Genomic DNA, 12,360 nt, shown 5'->3' on the forward strand with positions numbered 1-12,360 from the left:
ATCCAGGGGGCCCTGACCATCTCCCAGGGTGGGGGTGAATCCAGGGGACCCTGACCATCTCCCAGGGTGGGGGTGAATCCAGGGGAGCCCTGACCATCCCCCAGGGTGGGGGTGAATCCAGGGGAGCCCCGACCATCTCCCAGGGTGGGGGTGAATCCAGGGGAACCCTGGCCATCCCCCAGGGTGGGGGTGAATCCAAGGGGCCCTGACCACACCCTGGGGTGTAAGGTAAGGACCTGAGTGTCGAGCCCTGCCCCGCGGGCTCAGACCCCTAGAGACAGTGTGTTGGTGGACTCTGTGCTTGCACAAACGAACGTGCTCTGGGCCTGCTCACGTGGGTCACCGTGTCAGAGACGCTGTCACTCGGCTGCTTGACTCCCAGGGCCCGGGTCTTCTCGGGCACATCAGCCTGTGTGGACCAGATGGGAATCAGGGCATATTTAATGGTGGGCACGGAGGCTGGCTCACCTCTGGCCAGGGGGATCTGGGATTGGGGGGCAGCCTGGGAAGACTGGCCAGGGCTTCCTTAGACTGAAGGCTCAGGTCACCCCGTGACAGTCACCTGGCATCAGGCAGGGAGATTCCAGCCACACGCAGACCCAGGAGCACGGTTAGCTCTGGGCTGGTCTGACACTGGCGTGTAAGCAACACCCTGAGGGATCAGAGACGGGAAACCCTGGAAGGCCCACCCGCGGTCTGTGCTCCCATCAAGGGTGGGCACTGCCACGTCCAGCCTGCTCACCGGACTCGGGGGCTCCTTGTGGCTCCGGACGCTGTGGACGCTCCCGATTTCCGTCTGCGAGCTGGAGTGTGACAGCCCTTCGAAGTAGGGCCTGGGCGTGGGGACGGAGACAGGTCACCCTCCAGGACCCTCCCCAGGCTGAAGGCTCAGCCACTGTGCCCTGGGGTCTGGCGGCCACACAGGGCTGGGATGGGGCAAGGGAACCACAGCCCAGGAGAGGTTGCCCTGCGGCCCACATCAGCTCCTCCACTGGCTCTGACACCCACAGCCCAGGACCTCGCCCCCGAGCCCCGCCCCCTCCTGGCCCAACACCCACAGCCCAGGACCTCGCCCCCGAGCCCCGCCCTCTCCTGGCCTGACACCCACAGCCCAGGACCTCATCCCTGGTCCTGCCCTGCCCCCTCCTGGCCTGCACCCCGGCTGCACCCAGCAGTTCTGTTGGAGGGCCAGCAGGCCAGCCAGGGGACCTCAGGCTCCTCGGCCAGCTGGCAGGAACACAGGCTCAACAGTGCAATGACGGTGGGGTCAGCAGGATCTAGCAACCCCAGGCAGACCAGGCCAAGTACCTTGTCCCCAGCAGACAGCTGGGGAGAGGGTGGGGGGACTCATAGATTCGAAGAGACTTAGAAGCCTTTCAAGCTGATACGGTGGACAGGGGGCACATGGTCTGATGCCAAAGCCACCAGGGAGAGAGAAATGTGGGAGTGAGGGCAGAAACAGTGCCCGAGACGTCCACGCAGACTCCCAGAACTGTGAGCACCAGCTGCCAGTGACCTAGAGGTGGCCTGGGTCAGCCAGCGGCCGACAGGAGCAGGGCCTGTCCCAGTGGACGGGGGCAAAGCCCAAGGGGCCTCGGGAGGTGGGTGGGCAGCAGGCAAGAAGCCGGGCCCCTGGAGCCACAGTGAAGGCCAGAGGCGGGCACCTGAACCAGAGCCCGCAGATGCCACAGGCGCACCGACAGTAGGACAACCAGAGGCTCAGCAGCTGCACAGAAAGCCCACCCTCCCCCCATGTGCGCGTCTCCCTCCAACCGACTTCCACCACCATGTGAAAAACAAAAAACCAGGAGGCCACGGGGGCTCTGGACTGCCACGTGGCCCCCTCTTGGCAGCCTGCCCGGACCCCACAGTGATGCCCCCAAGACGGGCCACATGCACTCCTGCCCTCCCCTGCCCCAGCCAGGCAGATGCCCTGCTCCTTGGGGACATGCCCACTCCCCTCCCCTGTGCACAGGGAAGCCCTGCGGTCCCAGCAGCCCGTCTCCCCATTGCACAGAAGGGCCTCTCCTGTGATGGTCGCCTCAGCCCGGCTGGGACCTCAGGAAGACCCCTGAGCACCCTCCACACGCAGAGCCCCTGCCCCTCCATCCCTGACCCTGCAAGGCCTCCAAACTGGTCTCCTGTCTTCATGCTCCCAAGCGCATTCCAGAGAGATCCCTCCAGAACACAGGCTCCCCGTCCCACCCCGCCACAGCCTGCGTCCCCTGCCACATGTGGGGGGCCACGGGGTGCTCACCTGGGGTTCCACAGAGATCCCTCCAGAATACAGCCTCCCCATCCACCCCCCCGCCACAGTCTGCGCCCCCTGCCACACCTGGGGGCCACGGGGTGCTCACCTGAGCTTTGGTTTGGGGGTGCTGAGGACACTGTCATCGTCCTCCAGGTCAGGGCCGCTGTCACTGGGGTTCTCCATGTCCAGCGTGTCATACAGAAGGTCCAGGTCCTCCTCCGCCTCGGGGACACGCTCTGCAGGGTCCTGCTCTGAGTCCAGGACCTACGATGACGTCAGACGTGTGAGCGCACGCACGAGGGGTGGGTGGGGGTCCCCTCGGCAGGACAGGTGGGAAAAGGACGCAGAGCCGCCGAGCACCCTTTGTCCAGCAGGTGCCAGAAGCCCAGCTGTGCCGGACGCTGGGGTGACCCCTGGGGCCTCCAGTCACGGGGTGCCGGCACGGCTGGGCCACTCCTCCCCCCGTGACTCAAGCTTCCACACAGAAGTGCGCAGCTGGCACAGGCCAGCACCACAGCCACACGGGAGATGTTCCCTCCCCAGGGCCTCCCTGGCCTCTCACTGTCCCCTCTCCTCCTCCTCAGGCACCCACTGAACCGACTTCTGTCCCGTGCGTCCGTCCTCTTCCGGAACGTCAAGGAGGTGGAGCCACACGGAGAGCGGCCCTCTGCGGCCCTCTCACTCGGCGCGGCGCGGTAAGACCCGTCTGCGCTGTGTCTGCCCGCAGCGAGGCCTCGCCACCGCCCGCGCCGTCCGCGGTCTAGCCACCGCCAGGGGGTGGACGTTCTGGGGTTTGCCGCTGTAGACGAAGCTTCTGTGACCGCTGAGTCTGCGTGGACGCGCCCGGGTCTCTCGTAGGTAAACGCCAAGAATGCCATCGCTGGTGGAATCGCCCGGAGGAAGGCCTGCTGCACACCCCCGCCAGCGTCTCCTGCTCCGCTCGAAGCCGCAGCTGCCGGCGGGCGTCGCGTGGGGGTCGGTGAGGTTCTCGCTTGCGCCTCCAGGACGCCTCGTGACGCCGGGCACCTTCTCGTGGGTCTGCTGGCTGTTTATGTATCTTCTTCGGAGAAATCGTCTCGTCAGACCCTCTGACCAACTGTTACGCTGGACGATTAATTTCTTACCCGTGTCGTCTTCGTATTTGGGGTTGTACGTTTTCCATCTTCTGGGTACTGGTCTCTTATGGGATCTACGATTTGTAAAGCCCTTCCATCTTATGGCCACCATTTCATCTTCTGGAAGGTTGTTCGGAGCACATGACTTTTATGTTTTGATGGGGTCTGACCCCTGGTTTTCTCTTTGGCTCCCGTGCTTCTGTGTCCTACCGCCAAGACCACTCCTCTGTTTTCTCCTAAGACTGCCACAGTGTAAGTTCTTATACTTAGGTCTTCGGTCCATTTTGAGTTGGTGTTTGTACGTGGTGTGAGGTAAGGGTCCAACTTCACCCTTCAGCACTTGGAAATCTAGCGGGACCATCGCTATTTGCCGAAAAGCCTATTCCCCCCTATCGGGTGGTCTTGGCATCCTTGCCAGAAATCAACTGACCACAAATAGAAGGATTCAGGGCGCCCGGGGGGCTCGGTCGGTTGAGCGTCCGACTTCGCCTCAGGTCACGATCTCCTGGTCTGTGAGTTCGAGCCCCGCGTCGGGCTCCGTGCTGACGGCTCGGAGCCCGGAGCCTGCTTCGGATTCTGTGTCTCCCTCTCTCTCTCTGCCCCTCCCCCACTCACGCTCTGTCCTTCTCTCGCTCAAAAATAAATAAATGTTAAAAAAAATTTAAATGGATTCACTTCCGGTCTCGCTGATCGTACGGTCTTGATTCCATACCTCTTCCTGAGTTTTGAAATGAGAAAGCATCGTTCCTTCAATTTCGTTCTTTTTAACGATCGCTTATTCTGTTTGTTCCGGGTCCCTTGCGTTTCCATGTAAGTTTTAGGACTCGCTGGTCTACCAACAGACAGCTGGGGATTTGACGGGGACCCTCCCGAATCTGTGGAGCGATCTGGAGAACCCGATTCCAGTGCCTGCGTCGGAGAGCAGCTGACCTCCCGGAGCTTCACATGTGTGGACGGGTGGCCATCGCCCTCAGTTCTGTCACAACCACGTGTGCCAGTGACACCTGGGACACTTACCTGCCACCTCTCCTGGGTAGATCCAGAACCTGTGGACTAGCTTTCCTCTGCCCACACGAAGGTAAAACCAAAGCATTTTTCTTCTGGTTATAAAAGTGAGCAAACCCATCACCACGCACTTGGGGCGGCAAACAGCTAAGAGAGGGAGCTCCAGTGCCACGGCGCGTCCGCGGTGGGGAGCGGGTGTGTGGCGATGGGGCCCACAGAAGCTAGTCTCTGCTCAACTCTGCAAACCTGAAGCTGCTCTAAACATAGTCGGCTTAGAACCAACAGGAAACACAGAACTCATGGTCACAGCCCGAATGACGTCCAGCCTCCCTCCTGGTCTGTTCCCTGGGTTGTGATTCGAGAGACACGTAGGCAGCCGCTGCTCGACCCCCGAGGTATCACGGGAGCCCAGGACGGTCAGAGGCAGAGCCAGGATGTGGCCCGGGTGCCCCCAGAGCCCTCGCCTCATCAGGACACCCCGCCGTGGGCCTGGGGGGCAGGCAGGATCTCACTCACCTCATCTGACACTTTAAACCTTCGCAGCAAGGCCACGACCTTCTGCTTGAAGTTTTGTTGCTGCAAGGCAAGTGGGACAGAATCAGAACCGAAGGGGGTGGGTTCCCCGCGAAGGACACAGCGGGCTGCCAGGGGCAGCCGGCAGGAGAGAGGTGCCTGGCACACAGTCTGTACGGGCTCCCGCGAGCGCGGCTCTCGCCCGCCAACAGCACTGACCCTTCGCAAGCATTAAGAACCACAGCCGCACCGGACTTAGTAACAGACCCAGGAGGGGCGCGGGGAGGGCGTGTGCCGTCCCTGTGGCTCTTCCCTCGGCCTCCTGTGGCTGGCCCCTTGCCACGGCACCGCCTCCCTCCTGTAGGACCCAGGGGTGGGCACGGGCTGGGCACGGGGGGGCAGCGAGGGCTCAGCAGAGACCCCAAGCTCCCTGTGTGCCCAGCGCTGCGCTGGGCCTCAGAGTCCAAGCTCCGGCCACGACTGAGGCAGCCACCCTCAAGGGGAGCCACGCTCCCCTGCACGGACACCCAGTGTAAACAGAGGCTCACACAGGTGCTGCCGTGCCCCCAGCCAGGGCCTCCAGAGGAGGTGGGGAGGTGTCTGGGCTTGTGCCCCGTGGCCTTTTACCCGGTGTCCACCCACCGTGCTGGGGGGCCTCAGCCCACGTGCAGCAGCGGCTTGGCTCTGGGAGCTCTCCCCGGGGTGGGCGTCCTGTGACGGGCCTCCATCTCCGTCTGGAGCTCCCCCCACCCGCCTACAGGCCTGCCCAGGCCCCAGGGCCTCTGTGCTGGGCGGACCCAGAGGCTGAACAGAAACAAGGGACTGGCTTCACTCAGGGAAGGGGACAGCCTCCCAGCTCTGTTCCTCTGCTCTTGGAGTGGCCTGAGCAGGATGGGGGTAGCCCTGCCTCCTCCCCTGCCCCCAGGGCCAGGAGCCACTGGCCCCCCAGGGTGAGCTCCAGGACCCCCTGCCAGAGAATAAAGAACAATGGGCGGCTCCTGGAGTCATGGCCTGGGCCTCAGGGTAAGCCAGCAGAGCCAGATCAGGGGGACCCGGGACGGCGCCTCACCTCCCGACCCCCCACCCAGGGCCCCCCAACCCCGACCCCCCCCCCACCCTGCCCCAGTGTTAGTAAAACCAGTTTCCACCGACCCTGGTCATAGACGCCGTTCTTACTATCGATCGCCGCTGCTTCTTGGGCTTGCCCACATCGAAGTCCTCCTCGTCCAAGTCCTGGGGAGACACGGAGCCCCGGGCTGGGAGGACTGCCCTCCCCCCCCCCCCACTTCCCCTCCCAGTGCCTCCCGCACGCGGGCCCCTCAGGAGGGTCCAGGGCTGTCTGCCGGGGGCTGTGCGGCTGCGGGGAGCCCTGAGGCCACATCTCCCAGGTGGCCGCACGTCCCGCACACCAGGCCCCAGGTTACCTGCCCTTGCACGGCATCGTCACTGGCCTCCTGCTCAGAGGAGAAGCTCTCATACTCCTCCTCAGAGTAGTTATCTACGGAACGAGCAAATGGAACAGGGAGTGCCTTGAGATTCCGACCGGTGTCCCGGCAATGAGGCAGCAGCCAGAGGACCGGGCCCTGGGCACCCGCAGCCCCCACGGGCACTTCCAGGTGGGGGCAGGGCCGCACCTCCCGGCTCCCACAGCGGCCCCCGTGGGCCTCAGACACTTCAGCCTGGATCTCGTGCCTGACTGGCTCCCCCATGTGCCCTCCCACACCTCAGGGGAACAGTGGCCCCATCATGACGGTGGCAACAGCCACGCCAGGATCTGTGCCAGACTCCAGAAGGCATCGTGATCAACCCTGTGACCTCCTGCTGAGCTTGCAGCTGTGGGGCGCAGGGACGGGACATGTGGCACGGGGTGCGGGGCGCAGGGATGGGACGCGCGGGACACGGGGTGCGGGGTGCGGGGATGGGACGCGGGACACGGGGTGCGGGGCGCGGGGATGGGACGCGGGACACGGGGTATATAGGGCGCGGGGATGGGACCCCCAGCCTAGGTTCCCAGAGCAGGCACGATGTTGCCGTGAGGGTGCAGTCCAGAGGGAAACCCACAAACCCTCTCAGCCCCCCGCCCCGCCTTCTCAAACCCGGCAGGACAGGAAGGCAGACACACCTGTGGACTTGGCTTTGGGCCCAGCCTGCATGGCACTGTCCTCGTGGTCAATGGGCTGGCTGGACAGGGAGAAGATCCAGATCTCGGCCACCTTCACGGAGGCCTCCTTGACGCTGCTGCAGAGGCTCAGGACCTGGCCGCCCTCGGAAGGGTGCTGCATCACCTGGGGGTAGGACAGGGCTGGGCGCTAGAAAGCGCACCGGGCAGCGCCACTTTCCGGGTGCACGTGAGCAACGGCACGCGGCAGGCAAGAGACACAGCCGTGGGGCAGCCTGACAAGGGGAGGCACGGGACACGGGTGTGGGGGCCGCGGGAGGCCACTGGCCAAGAACGGGGCGGGGGGGCGGATCGGCACTAGGCTCTGCCACTGGGGACTGGAGGCTGTCAGAGAGGGGAGGGGCTTGGCCGCAGCGAATAGCGTGTGAGGCTGTGGCTGTGGGCCACCAACCCCGGAGACCCAAGTCCAGGGGCCTGTGTCTGTGGGGGACCAAGGAGGACCGGCCAGCAGCGTGGGCCGGGGGTCTCATGCGGCAAAGCCAATGCCCGCGAGGCTGGCCCACCTGGCCGGTGAGTCCTTAGAGCCATTCCGGTCGGGAGAAATTTCCATTAGACCAGGGAGAGGGGCACCGCCTCCGCGCACCCCGTGCGCCAGCCCGGGTGAAAGCCTGCGCCCCACACCCGTCCCTCAACCCAGTACCGCCACTGTCCGAGCCCCGCATGGGGGTCCCGGGCCAGATGAGAAGGGCCGAGGGGCACGGGGTCAGGCTGGTCAACCCACTCACACGTGGCGCCCTGCCCTACCCTGCCCCAGGCGGGCACCAGCACAGCTCTGTGTGGGCACCAAAGTGGCCTGGACAGCCCGGACCGCCACCCCATGACGGTGGAGGCCCCACGGCACAAGAGACACCAGGGCCCGCCCCACAGCTCCCAGAGGCCCGGGCTCCTGAGCCCCACACCTGCCACACCTGGGACGCCAGGTCCCCCAGGACAAGGTGGCGTCGGGCAGTCGGGTTCCATTCTGACCAACAGCGCTTGTTTCCAAGGGAGCTTCCTGACGTTCAGGTCACCCCCTGACCCAGAGCATGCGCGTGCCACCCTCCCGGGCAGTGCCGGCAGAAGGGAGCGGGGCTGTCCCGGGAGGGAGCAGCTGGGGTGGGGGCACCCGCAGGGACGCTCTTTCCGGGAGGCCGCAGGACGGACCCACGCCGGGCCAGGATCTACCCTCGGCCAGAGAGCAGCCGTCACAGCAGAGCCCAGCCACACAGGCCGTCGGGTCGGGGCGCCCGGGGGGGGGGGGGGGCAGCCGGCTGAGCGGGGACGCGCTCACCTCGGCCATGTTGATGGAGCCTGCCGCCAGCGTCTTGTAGCCCAAGATGGTCCGGTTTTTGTACCGCTTTCTCCGCTGCAGCATGATCTGGAGCTTGTTGCCTTCTCTTTTCAAGAAATGAGGGTACTGCAGAGAAGGGAAGTCACGGCTGCCCTATGTGCCAGCCGCCACTCCTCGCTGGGCCACCGTGGGCCTCAGTCCGGGACACGGTAAGAGCCGCCGCTGGCAGGTGTGAGCGGACTGCCAGGGTCTCTGGGCAATCAGCGGGGCGGTGGCCACCCAGCACAGCTGCCCACGACGCAGACTGCAGAGGGCGTGGGCCCGTGAGTGGTGCTGGTCCAGGCTGCCGTGCAGAGCACGCCAGGGGCTGCCACAACAACAGGGCTCACGTGCGAGGAGCACAGGCCACACCCCTGCACGCGGCTGTCCAGACCGCAGAGCCGTGCACTTACGAGGGTGAACAGCTCTCTGATAAAACTGGCCCCCGAAAAAACTCAACACATAACCCAGAAGGTCCCGTGGTGGCGTCAGAATTAGGGTCATGTGCACAGCCAGGCAGGCCCGGGGGGGCCGGCGGGAGGCAGGGGCCAGCGGGGTTCTCGCCGGCCTCACTCAACCACAGCCCTATGCGACACACTCACCAGGAGAGAAGGTTTTCAACGGGACGTGAGCTGACGCCCACACGGTATTCATCTTTAAAGCGAGTGTGTTAACAGGACAGCAGCACCCCCTTAAAACAACCCCCCAGAGAGAGAGGAAGGCAGGAGAGCAGCTGTGCAGGCCGGCCCTCGGTGGGGGGGGAGGCGCCAGGGCAGGGGTTCTGGTTCTCGCTGGGGGGGCCCGTGCCGCGGTCGCACCAAACCCAGCATACTTCACGGGGGTCTGAACTTGCAGCACTGAGGGTCCATATGTTCCCCCCACCTCTTCTAAACACTGGAACAAAACAGTCTTTTTAAAAAGGTTTTCTTTCTTCATCTAAGGGATCTCTACACCCAGCGTGGGGCTCGAACGCACAACCTCCATGCACAACCTCCACCGACTGATCCAGCCGGGGGCCCCCCAAACGGCCTTTTGAGGGTGAGTCTAGGCCTCACTACGTTCTCTTCATGGCAGGAACAGGAGGGAAAGCTCGATCTGACAAAGCACACGCTCTTCTAAGGCTCTGGCTGAGCCCGAGGGGAGGACAGGCCCACCTGCAGGGAGAAGGTCAGCGCCAGGTCGGTCTCCACTTGTCCACTGGGGGGCAGCACGATCTCGTGGGACCGCAGGATCCGTTTGGAGCCCTGGGACACAACAGGACAGCTTCTCACTCACAAGAGGAAACTGGCTAAGGACGTCACGTCGGCTCCCCGAAAACACTCGGGATGAAAAGCCACAGGTCGGAGGGGGGACGGCACAAGCTCACGGGATTCCCAAAGGCACCGTTGGGGAGACTTCTCAAGAGTCTTAAAAATGTCCACGTCCTTGACCCTCCAAGTCCTCCTGTAGCTGACCAAGAATGGTTCCTGCCACACCTCATGTGACTACCAAAATGCCGCAGCGGGGTCAGGGGGTAAATGGACGGCACCCGTTCAGGTGTGTGAGATGCCAAGCATTTCTGAGGGGTGACTGCCTCCCCAGAAAGCAAAATGTGGTACAAGGTGTAATAATTAACACACGGCAGCGCCGTCACTGGGACCAGATGAGAAGTCTAGAAACACAACTGAAAATACATACATAGATGCACAAAACACAAACTCAGTGTATGATGAGCTCTCAGGTCACTAGGAAAAACTAATCACTAAATACCTGTGGTAAGAAAATAACAAGTCATTTGTACAAAACATACAGGTCTTTACCTCAAGTCCTCTACCAAAATAAACCCCAAAGGCATTAAAGATGTTTCTCACAGTACTGTTTTAAAAGTGACTGTCCTAGGGGCGCCTGGTGGCTCAGCTGGTTAAGCGAGCAACTTCGGCTCAAGTCGTGATCTCACGGTTTGTGAGTTCAAGCCCCATGTCGGGCTCTGTGCCAACAGCTTGGAGCCTGGAGCCTGCTTCGGATTCTGTGCCTCCCCCGCTCTCTCTCTCTCTCTCTCTCTCTCAAATAAACATTAAAAAAATTGTTTTCTTTAATTTTTTTAACAGTTCATTTATTTTTAAATGTTTGTTTATGTTTGAGAGAGAAACAGAGACAGAGCATGAGTAGGGGAAGAGCAGAGAGAGAGGGAGACACAGAATCTAAAGCAGGCTCCAGGCTCTGAAATGTCAGCGCAGAGCCTGACATGGGGCTCTAACCCCCGAACCGGGAGACCATGACCTGAGCTGAAGTCAGATGCTCAACTGACTGAGCCACCCAGGTGCCCCCCTCCCCCGCCAAAATTTTTTTAAACAGCTGTCCCAACATGGACAGACCGGGAGGCTGAATGCTGATTGCAGGAAGCCACGGGACGGACATGGTGTGGCCCCACGTCTGCGGGGCACCAAGGGCAGGTGGGTTCGGAGCCACAAAAGAGAACTGCGGCTACGGGGGGAAGGGGCTCCTGTGGCGTCTGACCAAGACGAGGGTGCAGAGAAGCAGCTGAGGGCAGCAGCGGGAGTGGGTCCAGGACAAAAACAACAGACGTGTGAGTTGATGGGAGTGATGGAGAGGGAGGGGTCCCGGGCACAGCTGCGGGTCCGGGTGGACGGCCTGTGGACCACATGGCATTGGCTGCTCCCAGCCCACACGGAGCTATGGAGCACTCGGACCAGCACCCCCGTCGCCTGAGCTCGCGGGGTCCGTGAATGTGGGCTCTAGCAGCCCGGGACGGGGGTGCAGCAGGCACTCTGTCCCGTGGGGCGTCGGACGGTCTGGGGCCCTAACAGGACAGGCACAGCTGAGGGGGCCGCTCGAAGGAGGAGGCGGCACACGCAGCTGCCTGTGAGCACGGCCACTGGGGGAGGGAGGTGCCTACAGGGCGGACCCCATCCGTAGGGGGGACGCGCCTGCAAAGGGCCACGGGAGGCACCACGTGAGCAGCAGGGGGCTGAGAGCCCTCCTGACTCGGGAGTGGACGGGGAACTGGCATCCCTGAAGGGGTCAAGGAAGCACACACGGCACCTCCTGCAGGGCGGCTGGCGGCTGGCGGCTGGGTGAAGGCAGTGCTGAGGGCCGCTGCCCCCCAGGGTGGGGGCCCGGGTCAGGTCCTCCTGGAAGAGTGATTTGTTTCAAGGCAAGATCCCACGAGGATCAGAGGGACAGAGAGGGGCCTGAGGATGACCAGCCCCGGGTCAGAGGTTGGCAGAGAAGGGCCGGCGGGCACTGGGCGCACATGCGAGGGTGTGGGCGGCACAATTCTGTTCCGGGAAGGCCCTTGTGCAAGTCACCTGCACACACACGCTCGCGTCCCTCCACACTCCCCAGCCGCCAGCCCTTCACGCGGACAGGACTGCACCCTGGTTGTGTGGGGTCCAACCGTGCCAGAGCGCCAGGACCCTCCTCCAGGTCAAGCACCCAGGGCAGAGAGCTGGCCGTGTGGCCATGCCCCCATCTCCAGGACGGCACAGGCACCCTGGGTGGACTGCCCTCACCTGCATCTTGACGGCAATCACCACCGAGACCAGCTCCTTCTCCAGTTCTGTGAACACCACCAGCTTCTTCAAGGTCAGGCTGCACAACCTGCAGGGGCCAAAGGGCTGCTCAGCAGGGCCAGCGCCCTCCCACAGCCCCTGGAGCCCTAGGAAGGCCCGCCCTGGGCAGCTCCAACCCCAGATGTGGCCCTCGCATCTCCCCAGGGACCTCAGCTAGGCCCAGGGCCACCCTCAAGGCTCCCTGCAGGTGGTAGGTGCCACTGGGCATCCCCTTGCTCCGGAGGGTCGCAGGGAGCGGGTCTCCTGCTTGTGGGGGCGCTCGATGCACGTCTGGGGGCAGGGCAGCCCGGGAAGGGCGCGCAGACCAGGGAAGCCCCCCCAGGTACCGGCTGCCCACCTGCAGTCCCAGCTTCCAGCCTCCGCAGGCCCCGCCCCCTCGTCTCGACCCACCCCCACCCCCCCCCCCCCCCCCCCCC

The 12,360-nt window shown here is 63.5% G+C and overlaps 1 protein-coding gene across 1 annotated transcript in view; it reads right to left on the reverse strand.

Annotated features, from left to right (window-relative positions):
• PACS2 (phosphofurin acidic cluster sorting protein 2) overlaps positions 1 to 12,360 on the reverse strand; it is a 55,918-nt gene that overhangs the window by 14,632 nt on the left and 28,926 nt on the right. The window contains exons 2-11 of the mRNA XM_049611993.1: positions 11,885 to 11,972; positions 9,527 to 9,616; positions 8,334 to 8,459; positions 7,007 to 7,169; positions 6,309 to 6,382; positions 6,061 to 6,117; positions 4,888 to 4,947; positions 2,358 to 2,515; positions 743 to 833; positions 335 to 409 (exon numbers count right to left, since the gene is read on the reverse strand). Of these exons, the coding sequence (XP_049467950.1) occupies positions 335 to 409; positions 743 to 833; positions 2,358 to 2,515; positions 4,888 to 4,947; positions 6,061 to 6,117; positions 6,309 to 6,382; positions 7,007 to 7,169; positions 8,334 to 8,459; positions 9,527 to 9,616; positions 11,885 to 11,972 (982 nt within the window). The remainder of the gene's footprint in view (positions 1 to 334; positions 410 to 742; positions 834 to 2,357; positions 2,516 to 4,887; positions 4,948 to 6,060; positions 6,118 to 6,308; positions 6,383 to 7,006; positions 7,170 to 8,333; positions 8,460 to 9,526; positions 9,617 to 11,884; positions 11,973 to 12,360) is intronic.

The sequence above is a fragment of the Panthera uncia genome, assembly GCF_023721935.1.
Source record: "Panthera uncia isolate 11264 chromosome B3 unlocalized genomic scaffold, Puncia_PCG_1.0 HiC_scaffold_1, whole genome shotgun sequence".
Lineage (NCBI taxonomy): Eukaryota > Metazoa > Chordata > Mammalia > Carnivora > Felidae > Panthera > Panthera uncia.